The sequence below is a fragment of the Mixophyes fleayi genome, chromosome 1 (genome assembly GCF_038048845.1).
Source record: "Mixophyes fleayi isolate aMixFle1 chromosome 1, aMixFle1.hap1, whole genome shotgun sequence".
In the NCBI taxonomy this organism is placed as follows: domain Eukaryota; kingdom Metazoa; phylum Chordata; class Amphibia; order Anura; family Limnodynastidae; genus Mixophyes; species Mixophyes fleayi.
This window is the reverse complement of record NC_134402.1, coordinates 262,346,798-262,361,895: the sequence shown is the minus strand read 5'-3', so window position 1 is coordinate 262,361,895 and position 15,098 is coordinate 262,346,798. Positions and strand designations below refer to the sequence as shown.

General features: G+C 34.7%; 1 protein-coding gene across 1 annotated transcript; it reads left to right on the top strand.

Moving 5' to 3' along the window:
- Positions 1-5,401: 5,401 nt before the first annotated feature.
- On the top strand, positions 5,402-13,814 carry DMRTA1 (DMRT like family A1). Its single transcript, XM_075191537.1, has 2 exons — positions 5,402-6,033; positions 12,871-13,814. Exons 1-2 carry the CDS (start codon positions 5,496-5,498, stop codon positions 13,701-13,703), a joined length of 1,371 nt encoding a protein of 456 aa, XP_075047638.1. The 5' UTR covers positions 5,402-5,495; the 3' UTR covers positions 13,704-13,814.
- Positions 13,815-15,098: the final 1,284 nt, after the last annotated feature.

Sequence of the window (15,098 nt, the reverse complement as noted above, 5' to 3'; positions counted from 1 at the left end):
TGTAAGGAGATGCGAGGGTCAGAAGCTACCAACTCTGCATACAAAAGTATGCATATGCTGTTTGGCAAAGCAAAGTAGAATATTTTACACTAATCAAAACACTTACACCAAACTCTACATCACCATCCCAATGTGTTGGTTTATAGACGAATGGACTTCTTCAAGTCTGTTGACATGCTTTGAATGCACTGAAATAGAACAAGCAGCATCCAGGAAACTGCAAGCAAAATGTAAATGTAAATGGATTTAAAATGCAAGTTAGGTGCAGTGTTTTAACTAGAGATGGGCGGGTCCGGTTCTCCGAGAACCGAACCCACCCGAACTTTGGGTATCCGAGTACCGAGCTGAGCAGCTCGGTACTCTCCCGCCCATTCCGAATCTAAATCGAGGCCGAACGTCATTGTGACGTTGTCGGATCTCGGGACTCGGTTCTCGCGATACTTCAACTTTATAAATACACGCCTCCACAGCAATCCATCGCCATTTGACAGAGGGAGAGAGCAGGGTGTAGTCATAGGCTAATTAGAGCAGGGACAGAGAATACAATATTGTTCTTGCAATTGCTCTAACCAAAATCGCTAGTGCAGAGAGGAGGATAGAGGTTTATTATTTTTTCTTCATATTTGGCACTCCCCAGCGCTTTTGGGGTGTCCCCCATAATTGTGCATTAATATTTCTGGCTGTCAAAAGTCATATCTGTCAGCAGTATCTACTAAATAATTTGTAGCACACCTCAGTGCTTTTGGGGTGTCCTCCCTAATTGTGCATTAATATTTCTGGCTGTCAAAAGTCATATCTGTCAGCAGTATCTACTAAATAATTTGTAGCACTCCTCAGTGCTTTTGGGGTGTCCTCCCTAATTGTGCATTAATATTTCTGGCTGTCAAAAGTCATATCTGTCAGCAGTATCTACTAAATAATTTGTAGCACACCTCAGTGCTTTTGGGGTGTCCTCCCTAATTGTGCATTAATATTTCTGGCTGTCAAAAGTCATATCTGTCAGCAGTATCTACTAAATAATTTGTAGCACACCTCAGTGCTTTTGGGGTGTCCTCCCTAATTGTGCATTAATATTTCTGGCTGTCAAAAGTCATATCTGTCAGCAGTATCTACTAAATAATTTGTAGCACACCTCAGTGCTTTTGGGGTGTCCTCCCTAATTGTGCATTAATATTTCTGGCTGTCAAAAGTCATATCTGTCAGCAGTATCTACTAAATAATTTTTAGCACTCCTCAGTGTTTTTGGGGTGTCCTCCCTAATTGTGCATTAATATTTCTGGCTGTCAAAAGTCATATCTGTCAGCAGTATCTACTAAATAATTTGTAGCACACCTCAGTGCTTTTGGGGTGTCCTCCCTAATTGTGCATTAATATTTCTGGCTGTCAAAAGTCATATCTGTCAGCAGTATCTACTAAATAATTTGTAGCACTCCTCAGTGTTTTTGGGGTGTCCTCCCTAATTGTGCATTAATATTTCTGGCTGTCAAAAGTCATATCTGTCAGCAGTATCTACTAAATAATTTTTAGCACTCCTCAGTGTTTTTGGGGTGTCCTCCCTAATTGTGCATTAATATTTCTGGCTGTCAAAAGTCATATCTGTCAGCAGTATCTACTAAATAATTTTTAGCACTCCTCAGTGTTTTTGGGGTGTCCTCCCTAATTGTGCATTAATATTTCTGGCTGTCAAAAGTCATATCTGTCAGCAGTATCTACTAAATAATTTTTAGCACTCCTCAGTGTTTTTGGGGTGTCCTCCCTAATTGTGCATTAATATTTCTGGCTGTCAAAAGTCATATCTGTCAGCAGTATCTACTAAATAATTTTTAGCACTCCTCAGTGTTTTTGGGGTGTCCTCCCTAATTGTGCATTAATATTTCTGGCTGTCAAAAGTCATATCTGTCAGCAGTATCTACTAAATAATTTTTAGCACTCCTCAGTGTTTTTGGGGTGTCCTCCCTAATTGTGCATTAATATTTCTGGCTGTCAAAAGTCATATCTGTCAGCAGTATCTACTAAATAATTTTTAGCACTCCTCAGTGCTTTTGGGGTGTCCTCCCTAATTGTGCATAAATATTTCTGGCTGTCAAAAGTCATATCTGTCAGCAGTATCTACCAAATATTTTTTAGCACTCCCCAGTGGTTTGCACTCAGAATGGAATCAAAGCAGTCCACATATGATCTGAATGAGCAACCAGGTTCTGTCACCAGTCCTGATGTTAGTGTTCCCAGTACGTCATCTGGCCAAGGCGATGTCAAACAACAGAGTGTTTTCAAATTAGTGCAAAAAACAAAAACCAAAAAAAAATTTACTGTATTGAAGCGAAAAAGAAGTGTAACTGAGCAAAAGTTAAGTGACGATAAAAAAAAAATTGCAAGCATGCCATTCTACACACGCAGTGGCAAAGAGAGAATGAGGCCTTCACCTTTGGCTATTAGTGGCAGATCCCAAAAATTTACCCAGCCTACAATTGGTGCACAACTACTGTTACGCGTCAAAGCCGAGCTGCAAGATAACAGTGAGGCATTACAGGAGAATATTTGCTCTGATTCACAAATGACAACAATCCCTGTGGAGAGTCCATCCAACAGTGGGATGTCTAATCGTGAGCATTCTGCTGATGTGTGCCTTAATAGCCCGAGTGTAGCCGGTGATACACAAATTGAGGATGCCACTTTGGAATTAGAAGAGGATGAGGGGGAGATTTGTGTAGGCGACGAGGGCGCTAATGATGATGTTGATGATTATGATGCAGACAGATACCAAATTGCCTTTCTCAATTTCTATTTATATTCTAGATTATATAACGGCTGAATAGTTTTCTATTTTACTCCTAGTGGAGAGAGGATCTGATGCAGACAGATACCAAACTGCCTTTGTCCATTTCAATTTATATTGTACAGTATATAACGGCTGAATTTATTAGTATTTTATACAAGTGGAGGGGAGCCTAGAGAGACAGAAACCAAACTGGCTTTCTCCATGTCAATTAATATTGTACAGTCTATAATGGCTGAATTTTTGGTTTTTTTAAAAAAATGGAGGGGGGCCTATAGAGACAGAAAGCAAACTGTCTTTTTCCATTTCTTTACATATTTAACTATAAGTGTAGGGTGTAATATACATCCAAAGACGATGGCTGCATTGCCAATATGCATAGATGGAGAGGAAGACAATCTGTTTTGTGTGTAGAATAAATGAAGGCCTACCAACGAAGAATTAAACTGTTTTTTTGGATGATTTATTACCTCAACAATTAGATTACTTGTCTCTAAAACAGTTGGAGCACTAAATTGGGTTAATTTAGGCCCAAAAACATGGATTGTCCCAAAAAATAGCAAAACAAAACCAAACAAAACCAAAACCAAAACCAAAACACGCAATGGCGGTTTTGCAAAACCAAAACCAAAACCAAAACACAACGGTAATCCAGATCCAAATCCGAATCCAAAACCAAAACACGGGGGTCAGTGACCATCTCTAGTTTTAACACAGGTGGGTAACCAACATAAAGGAGTCCACTTTTTTTTCTGAACCACATTTCTATGTATCAGAGGTTGTGGGATTGTTCTTATATAGTCTAAAAATTGATAAAAACTTTTATTTTTATAGAGTGATAATCAAATATATCTTAGCTCCATCTTACCAATATAGAATGCATAACCCTATTTGATGAAGGGTATATAATGCAAAGCCCTTTCTCATGACCAGTAAGCAAAAAAAAACACCCCATCTAATAACCAGTATATTATAAAAAGCCCCAAAATGGTGACTAGCGTTCAGTTCAGATTCCCCATCTCGGAAGCCCTTTACAATGCATAACTCTATTGTGGTGACCAGGATATAACGCATATAATGCAGACCCAAGACCCTGCTAATCCCTATATAATCAGTACACAAATAGCTTGTAACCTATGCACTCATCTGCATATGAATAAAAAATATACAAACCATTGTTTTAATCCTACAATTTATAAAACAATGAATGCAAATGTTGTCAACTCATGATTTTGCAAAACTATATGTAAGCAATCTAATATTTTCAGGGTGATTTTGCCAATTTGAGTTTCCAAATGCTAACCAATGAGAGTAGCACCTATTAGTCAAATATACTTTAAACAACACTATAAAAAGTTATAAAAAAAACAAGTCGGTCAATAAAGTTTTAACCAGTAAAAGTCCTCAGCTCACATGAGACAAGATAATAACTCTAAAGAAGAGAGACAACTGTAATTATGAAAAAAAAAGCACCAATTAATTATTTTGCAAAGTATCAACATTGGGCCACAAATACATTTACAAATTTCCCAGTATTTTATCCCAATTGCACAGATAGGCAATAAAATACCCTTTGAGACATAGAGAAATAATAAAATAGACACACAAGACCAGTCAAACAATGCTACAAAAAGTTTTTAAAAAGTTGTTTAGCAATTTATGGCTAGCAAAAATGTATATAGGCGAAGGTGCAATGTACAACTAATGAACAAATAACAAGGTTTTAGAAAACTTCAGGCAGATAAGTGATAAGGAATGCTTACTCCTGCACTGGCTCTGCCCAGCACAAAAAGCATTGTTTTTAGAGCTCCTGTATAGGTGGCATTAATAGCTACAGTATTTTCAATGAGATGTCATTTGAACATCCTAGCATGCAGTCCCATATTTAATCTCTTTTGCTGAATATGTACCAATTTATTTAGTATTTGTGAGCTTCATCACATTATGGAATCTTTATTCAGCAATATTGTGCTTATTGTTTGATCTTAGAAAGGTAATAATCTGTGAGCAAGCATATTGAATGAAATTAATTCAGCTCTAGGGTGTCTTGGATGTCCTACCTTATAAAACTGTTCAAGTGTACCTGTAGTTGCAGCTATATCTGTTCAACATCATCTCACATGTGTAATGTGCACCTATATAAATGACAGTTCATTACTCCCAAAAAATATTGTATCATTTTTGCTGTTATGTATCTGTTTTGCTTCCAACAATATTTTTTTTATATTTATTTTTCTATTAGCATTGTTTTGACTTACAAACTAGTTGTTTTTACATTTTATGTGAATAAACATTTATTAATTATATTGTTATCTATGTTGTATTTGAAACAAAAAATAGTTAACTTGTGAAAAGCACTTGATAATCCTTCATGTAAAATACACATTTATCAGCATACTTCTAAATTCTGTATGCAGTCACTAAACTGTCCGCACCTATTCAAGTCTTGAAACCATTTACACGCATTGAATAGTACACCACCTGTAGGAGTGGTCCATGTCTGTGAAATCCCTGTACAAGTTGAGTTACGCCTTCATATTGTCCAACCCTCTCCAGCTAAAACCTGAAATCACACTGCACATCTGGCTTGCTGAGGGGGGCGGCTTCACAGTCACACAGATCTGTTTAGCAGTGTTTGACACATAGCAGAACTCAGACTATCACGGGGAGACAGACAAGGCTGAGCTGAAGCCTTGTCCCAGCTGGCAAGCAAGCAGCAATGGACTGCCATAACTCCAGTGCAAATAGTAGCTCCAGACGACTGCTGCCTCCAGGTTTGCTTCGTCCAGCACCCCCTACAGCCTTTTCATCCTCATCAGCAATGCCAGTGTCCCCATCAGTGCCAATGCCTGCCTCATTTCTGAGGCCCCCAACTCTTCTCCTGCGAGCTGCGGCCGCAGCTGCAGCAGCAGCCTGTACCCCAAGAATGTCTTTAGAAAGAGGAACAGTTGGCGGCGCCCTATACACACGAACACCTAAATGTGCTCGGTGCCGAAATCATGGGGTGGTATCTGCACTTAAAGGGCACAAACGTTTTTGCCGCTGGAGAGACTGTGCCTGTGCCAAATGTACCCTTATTGCAGAGCGGCAGCGAGTTATGGCCGCGCAGGTAGCACTCAGAAGACAGCAGGCTCAGGAAGAATGTGAAACCCGGGGTATGCCACACTTCATGTACTCCGGACCAGGGGCAGATGGAGCGGAGACCACAGGGCACAAAACACAGGCATTGCAAGTATTCAATCAACAACTGAATAAAGGTGAGTGGAACAGACTCTTTACAGAATAAAACAAATACATTACTTATTGTTATTATTCTTATCATTAATACTTATTATCCACTAAATGCATACTACTGTTGTATTTAACTATTTGGCAAATGTTCATAAAATTTTCTTTTATACCTAAAATTGACTCACTGGCAAATTCAAACTTTTTTTAAAGTGAGATTATTATTTATTTCTATTGCTATCTATCTATCTATCTATCTATCTATCTATCTATCTATCTATCTATCTATCTACCTATCTATCTATCTCTCACATTTTGCTTTAAGAGGAACAGAAGTAATGAATATCAGAATTAGCTACATTATAATGAATTTTGCAATATTATTTCATAATGCATATTCTTTTGGTATACATTTCAGCATCAAGGAATGAACTGAATAATAGTTTTAAAAATAGATATATTCATTTTTATTTAATATAAATACAACATAATTTATTAATATTCCAAGTATATGACAATTCATCTTATAGCATATTAAATAGAGATTAATAGATTGGTTCAACCTCTGCTAAAAATACATTAGCTTCTTGTTTTTGCAGTACTACAGGCAGATTAATTGTGAAGGTTTAGTTTTAGTTTGACAGTTGACTCACTCCTTAGCAACAGACATTATTTGTAAAATCTGATACAGATCACAATTCATCACAAGTTTATCCCCAAGTATTATATATCAGAAAAAAACTGTTGTGCCCTAGCAATTTATTTCTTTCATGACACTGTAGGTATGATAAACCAATGGGCATACCAACTAATGTAAATAATATGTTTAATAACAATGAAAAAATAACATTATTTCCAAAATGTAGTAACGATGTGTGTATTGAAATAATTACACTAAACTATTCTCAGCTGCAATTTGCATTGAGAGCAATAGGAATATTAATTTTTAACAAAGCAATGTATTTGATTTTATGCATGGAACGTGATGCTGTAGGAATAGATTTTACATAAAATAACTGTACACACATTGCTCACAATACTTAACAATAATAAATAGTATATAAACAACTGCCCAGGTCTTACTTTTTAAAGAATGTTAATTTAGCAAATGTTCAAATTTGTGTATATTTACTAATGAACACTGAAATAATGCCAGATAGGGTGTACAAAATGCCGATTTTAAAAATGGATCTTGCACACTGCAGTTTCTTTTTTGCATACTTTAAACATATTTATAGGCTTGCAAATTGCAAATGAATATATAGAACACAGGTGTTTATATGGAGGTTTATCAAATTCAGCACTCCCAACGTATTGAACAAGTTGAACACATAGGGAAGAAAGATTTATAGCATAGTGTAGACAAAAGTGCAGACAGAGTAAAGAATTAATTTAACACATTAGTACAACATAATACCGTACATTAAAAAGTAAGGAAAGCAAAATTATATTCAATTAAATAGTAAATGGTACTTAATGGAACAGGCAATAAAATACCACTTCTCTCCAGAGACTTTATATGTTCTGTTATTGTTTGTTGTTTTATACAATTACTATAACCTATAAATTGCAGTAAAGCATAACACATGTAATACACATAGCTACACACACACACACACACACACACACACACACATCTCTCTCTCTTTCTCTCAATATATAAACCATGAGTGGTTTATATAAGATATATATATATATATATATATATATATATATATATATATATATATATGTATATATATATATATATATATATATATATATATATCTTATATAAACCACTCATGCTCTGTACTCACCAGATAAACAATTAATGCTATTCTAGCTACTTTTTTTTAAAAAAAACCCTGGGAATGTTAGTTCCACAAATTGCAATAGATGGTAAGTTGAACAACTCACACCATGTTTTTCATACGGAAAAGTTGTTAGTGGTGATTTTGTATTTGGTGATTATGTATTCAGTGTTTTTTTGTTTATACAATGTGGGCACAACCCTCTTGCATCCCAGTTTGTACATGGTGAATGCAGAGGATCTATGTCTCTCTCAAACAAAATATTTTGTATTGAATTGCAATTTGTTCTATTCCCCCTCTTACCTATGTTTTTATTCATTGGACCAAGTGTATTTTATTCGTGATTAAATAGCCCACGAATAAATATATTATAGTAATATTTAAAGTATTCAGGTAATTCTAGTCATATTACTCAGATATAAAGGTATTTGGTTTAAATATAAAGTAATTAGCATAGAAAAAAATAGTATTTATTATATAGTAATGATGTCAGGCACTACTTTGAATATGTTTAATAAGCAAAATTCAAATGTTATGTTAAAATATATGTTTATATAACAAATTATATGTTTAAACTACTTTGACATAGTTTTGCATTCACAAACACAAATAAGCATTTTTTCTATATCATGCAACATAAGAAGTAAAACTTACTGATATAATGATTTCTTTCCGACTTAACTCTAAAATTTAACATACGTTTATTTTTTGTATATTTAAATATATGTTTACATATTAGTGAAATTATTAGTGTTTTTAAAATAGTGATATTAAAGGACAGCTTCTGGATTTAAAAAAAACAGAGAAAATTTAGTATTAGAATGTATTTACCATGCATAAATATGGTTTCTGAGAAATATAGGTATTCGTGCCACTTGCCATACATTTTCAATTTTAACATTGCCCAAATATTGTTAAAAAATATTTTTTAAATACTCCAAGTCAAAATTCTAAAAGGTCTCTTTGGCATAGGAAGTCTAATAAACATTCACATAAAGGCACCCAATTATAATTTTATAGTATATAATTTCCATTACATGTAAACTCAAAAGAGCTAATTAGAACAATGAATTAGGCAATTTGCTATAGATATATATCAGATCTAATACTGTATGGTGAAAGGTAAAAACAATGTGAATAATACCTGCTCTGTGCACATAATATAGAGTGCTTAAGCATAATGGGCCTGATACTTCAAGGTACGCACACTGAGCGCAACGCACACACGTAAATTGACTCTGCGCACTCCTAAATTCAACAAGGAATGGATCTGAAGACACGTGCGCTGATGAATTCAGGTGTAGATCTGTTGTGCTCTACTACACAAGACACTGCAGGATACGGCTAAAGCCTATGTGGATTATAAATTTGCAAAAGAACTCACAGAAAAAAAACAGAATTAATGTCACCTGTTAATAATAAAGGCGTTCATGATAAAACAGTAAACAAAAAGGAATTCCCCCCCCCATGAAATACATTTATTATGATGTTCTTAATGTCTACTAAACATAAAATAAATGTTTACAGGTGTTCCTGTTTGCAAAAACATGTTATAGCATACATACAAGACTGTCATCACTACTGATCAGGACTTAGACAAGCCCTTTAGCTGGAGCATGAGATACGGCAGAAAAATAAGCAACTTTGAAATGCTCAGAGCTTGATTCGGACATGGCTGTGTGCACTTGAGTTTGGCACATCCTTACTGTAAATTCACTTTGACAAAATCCCCTTTCCCGCCCTGTTCACTCCTTGAGATTGTAAGCTGCAGTAAGTGTCCTTTAAACTTGCAGACGGAGCGGACAGGGCTGCACTTACTGGTGTACGGTCTGGTTCTGGGCATGCGCAGAAAGGTTTTACGTATGATACGCTCAAAATCAGCTAATATGTGACATGATGAATCAGGCCAAATGTATTTTAGATGACGCAAACAATGGTAACAGCCTTATATTATTAGATATTGAGAGCTAATTATTAACATAGGTGCAAATGTTCACAAGTGCAGTAATCTTTATCAGCCATTCAGAGCAACTTAAAGGCAGTGGGCCCTAGGCAAAAATTACTCCCAAATCTTAAGGGAGTAAGGATATAAGCTAAGGGATACTTAGCTTATGTCTGTATTCCAAAAGTAATTCCACTTTTACATGTTTTACATTTTTAGAAATCAAGGAGCAAAATCAGATATCTTTTAGGGCTCAGAATATTTTTAGAGCTTTAGTTAGGTTTATGGGTGGGCTTGAATTATGTCTAGTACCAAAACTTGATGTAGGCTCAGTTTTAGAATTTACGTTAATATTAAGGGCAGTGTAAGGTTTATATTTAGATTATAAATTGTAGGCTAGTATTTAGTTGTTTTATTAAATTAGCATTTTTCTTGTAAGTTGAGTTGTATTATTTTAAAGAAGGGGTCTCTTGTTTTCCTAGGACACATTAGGGGTTGAATTAAAAGCTCTTGGGGTCTCTTTAATTTAGACTCCATTGCTAGGCAATGTACTGCTGAACAGCCAATTCTGGTGGACAAAGGGCAATTACTCCTTTTGCCCCTTTTTTAAGAAAATTATTTCCATTGAGCTGAAAAAGAGTTATAGTATAGTATAAAATAATAATAACATAGGCATTGCATAACTTGCTGTAGTTTTAATCAGTGCTTAAAGTGTGAATTTAGAAGTGGCAGTATGAAAATTGTAATGGGAATGTAAATGAATGGAATGTGATTGTTTTACAATGAAACCAGTAGATGTGACGTTATGACATACCACCATATACACCCTCACTTCCACCACTGCTTTTAATGGAAATCACTCTTTAACTCATAAACCACTGAAAGAAATTAGCAATGATAATACAACACTTTAATAGTGAGAGTAACACTGAGCAAATAAAATGTGTTTAAATATTTAAAAGCAGATTAACTTTTATATTTTTATGAAAGTACACACCGAACAATATATTAATCTGAAGAAAAAATGTATTTCACTTCAATGCATTTGCATATCCAGTACAATTAATTTAAACACTTATACATCTAATTTCTAAGAAAATGAATGTAACAACTATGTAACTAACTTAAATATTTAAATATGTGCATACACATTAACCAGACACGGACACAAATCTACGGACAAATGTGTGCACTTTGGGGGTGTCCTCGTGTATATTTGCCAAGAGAAAAAATCTGGTGCACAAAAATAAATGTGCATTTTTGTAATGCAGTTGCTCAGCATAAGTTACCTCCATAATTTGTAACACTTGACCATTATTGCTATTTTCAGCTTAGTGCCTGCATATATATATATAGTAAATGGCTAAAAAATCCAAGTTGTTTGTTTGCCTTCCTCGACAAAGTCTTTGATTGCTCCAGTGTCTTTTAAAACCATACACACGTTCATGTGTAGCATATAACCATATACAGTCTTAAATGCTTTACTTTTACCTTATCATATTTATTTTTATAAATAAAATGAGGATAAGATTCTTAGTATATTTTACAATAGAATATATATATATGTATATATATATATATATATATATATATATATATATATATATGTGTGTGTGTGTGTGTGTGTGTGTGTGTGTGTGTGTGTATATATATATATATATATATATATATATATATTTCTCTGTCAATAGGGTAACCTTCTTTTTTCATTATTGTATCACAAACATGTTTAAAGATTACGTACATACGAATATTTGTCAACATGCCTTATTGAAGATGATCAGACATTATTAGAATGAAAATACCAAATTTTTACAAAAGTAAAATGAAAAATAAATAAATAAACGCAGCATTGCATACTGTACATTGAACTAAATGTTCATGTGAATATGCCTGATGCTATTTATATATAACAACTTGGACATTCATAGGCGCAATATTCCCAATGTCCTGACAGCTAATGTGTACGGTACTGTATAGCAAATGGACACTAGATTATGCCTGGAATAAAGGTACAGAATGTTTATTCCAGAAAAAAGTTATTAGTTGCTGCTGTTCAGCCATATTCATACACATGATCATTGAGTGTCTTCTCCTACAGTGACTGTGAGGATTACTGTTAAACTAATTAGTGGAATTTCTTTACATAGGTCAATTTTACATGTGTTTCAGTCATGGTACTCCAAATTAGAGTAAACAAAAAGTACCGACACATTATAACATACAGCAGTGAGTGTGCTAGATCTGTACATAAACTGTGACAGTGCTGCTAATACGTGAAAAGAAAATAATGATTCATCACATGTAAAAAAATATATATAACTGTTCAGTAATTGCATGAACTATTCAACAATTACGTAGCTTATATTTGGACACACCTGCAAGAGGCTCTTTGCTGGGCTGGTAAATGCCTGCTGTGTACTATATTCTATATATATATATAGAGAGAGAGAGAGAGAGAGAGACAGAGAGAGAGAGAGAGAGAGAGAGAGAGAGAGAGAGAGAGGAGTAGAGTATTACTGTGCCATTATAAGTAACGCAACATCTCTCACTGACACACAGCCCTTTCATTAATAAAGAATAAGACATCCAGACCGCATTTAGTATAAGCTGTTTTATTATAACCCCACCCACCAAATCATGGGGGAATGGAACACCTAATTGAGAATGGGCCAGATAGGTGCATTGGAGGCCCTATTCGCTAGTATTAGATCACTAGCGCATGTGATATAATGAGGTTTAGTTGGAAGTGATCTAGGACTTTGTTCTATCATACAGTCAATGATAGATAGATAGATAGATAGATAGATAGATAGATAGATAGAGATATAATATTTATAGAGAGTGTATGTATGTAAGTGTGTTTCATCCTACTATCTCATTATTTTTAAGGCATTCAGTTAATGATCTTTTTAATAACATTTAAATATTGTATTTGAGTATTTTAGATATTTTAAAACTGTTAAGCATTTATTTCTTTAATGGACACATAGCATGGAATTCATTCATTGAAACATTTTGTATAAATATTATATTGGCAGAATACTCTTAGCATCCTAATTAAAAAAATAAATAACTATGGAAAACTGAGAATATTAATGTGATTACTATCTTTTTACCTCTTTATTTAGGCTTACATGAATCAAAAGAAACGCAAAGTCAATTCTATGGGAGATTATCAAACTCAACCGTGATTTCTCACACTCTTCCTGAAACATCTCCAACTCAACAAGTCAATGTAGGCCATGTGTCTTCAAGTCTGGAAACTTCAAGCAAAGATCCCATTCAGTCTCCTGGGTCTGAGGGAAGATCAGAAGGTGCTGACAGTCCAACATCTTTGTCTTCTTCTGACCTGGAATCAGGGAATGAAAGTGAGTGGCCCAAAGAGCACAGTGCATCAAATTCTAAAGTCCCAGTTGTATCTACAAAAAATAGAGATCCTCTGGCAATTCTTAGCAAAGTTTTTCCTAACCAAAAAGAGAGCACATTAGAAAGCATCTTGCACTATGCCAAAGGAGATGTGGTTCAAGCCATAGAATTGGTTTTAAATGGAAAAGAATATGCACAAGTTGTGAAAGAAATTGATGGTCCATCAGGATCAGATCTCAGTACATTGACAAAAGATTCAACATTCAACATTAGCGGGCTAGGTTTTGGTGCTTTGGGCACCAAATCTGCCTTTTCACCTCTACAAACAAATCCATCTTCAGTAGGCAGTGATACAAATATGTTTCATCCTAGACTTGGGCTTAGTCCATTGCGCTTTGCTTATTCCACATCTAACAGAGGACTTCCTGGGTTTATATCCCCTTACCTAACTTCTAGTTTTGTCCCAACTTTTCCCTTTCCTCCTGGAGTGGATTATGCATTTCCTGGAATGTTGCGGGATGCTTCTTACTATCCACGTAAAGACACAATGAACATTACTGGACTTTACTCCAGGTTAAACCAAGAAAATCACTAGTTGTTATGTTTACAAAATATGTTTAAAAAACACACAGTTGCCTTACCTGTAACACATTTGTAGATTTGACCTGTATTCATAACATTTCTATATACTTTGTACTTTTTCCTAGAAGACAAAATTACATTATATATTGCTTTGTGAATTATTGTAATAAAACAGCTGTTAAATGTACCTATGTTTTTGTTTAATTAACTTCTAGACAATCATTCTTCATACACTAAAGTGATTTAAATATATTAAAATAGTAAACTTTTCAGTATCTGTCTTTAAATCTCTATAATTTTAATTTGCCTGTTCAAAAATCAGTAAGGTTTTGTATGCAATGAAAATATCCCGTTTATAGATTTTTGTACAATATACATACTTGCACGTCTTGATAGTTAAGTGGATGAAAGGTAATCATTGTTTAACAGTAGTAAAAAGAGATTTTTGCGTATAACTTTCAAGTAGTGCTCCTTTTTTTTACTGTTTTACTGTGTAATTTGCTCAAACAAGTAGCAATGTTTGAGCAATCCACAATATTTTGATTCAAGCAAGCTGCGTCCAAACCACACATAATTAAGAACCCCACAGAGAAGGGAAAGTATAGTTGAATTGCATAGGACAGTAAAATAAAATAAAATAGATGAGGATGAATATCTGTACAGTTAAATTCAATCGCTTTTCCTACCCCTTAAATATCCCCCCTCCATGCATCTAAAACATATCGTCTGTCATGGAACAACAGGAGACCAAAGCACAGTGAAAGCTTGTAGTTATTTAGCAATCAACTCCAAACTTTTTTTGAGTAATTTATCCTGCAATAATCTTTGCAGACCTGAGTGGACTTTAACATGTATTTTTTTTTGTATCCTTAGCTGTACAACTAAAATATTTTGTAAGTTTTGGATTTCGTATCCTCTAAAGTTCCCCCTTCCAATTTACCTGATCTTCACGGGACAGAAACAACTAAAATAAAGCAGAGACAGGGCCGCAGCCATGGTGCAGGACTTTTTCAATTTTTATTAGTTACAATGTTAATAGTGCACATGCACCAGAAATGGTTAAAAACCAGGTAAATAACAGCATCGCAGGCTGTACAGTTGAATAATATATTTGCCTTCCCATTATAAACTTGAACCAGTAAAGGAACATTACACTTTCACGGAGAGGATAAACTTTCTCTAAGCCTGGCACCCAACTTGTTTAATCATTGGAAATCTGTTATTTTCCCACTCAAAATTAAAAAGGACACTTCTTTTCTCCAGTTCCAAATGTAAATGTAAATTAAGCTGCGCAAATTGATGGCCTGCGACTTCACATAAAATAGCTACAACACTAATGTTTTAAGTATTATTAGCTGGAGTGGTCAATAAGCAATCAGCCAATCAGAAGTGCCTAGATAGTGCTGCT

Bases quoted from the DNA above. Each gene is read 5' to 3' on its own strand.
- DMRTA1 (XM_075191537.1), top strand. From the start codon at position 5,496: ATGGACTGCCATAACTCCAGTGCAAATAGTAGCTCCAGACGACTGCTG. The intron at 6,034-12,870 runs GTGAGTGGAACA...CTCTTTATTTAG, and splicing joins CAATCAACAACTGAATAAAG to GCTTACATGAATCAAAAGAA.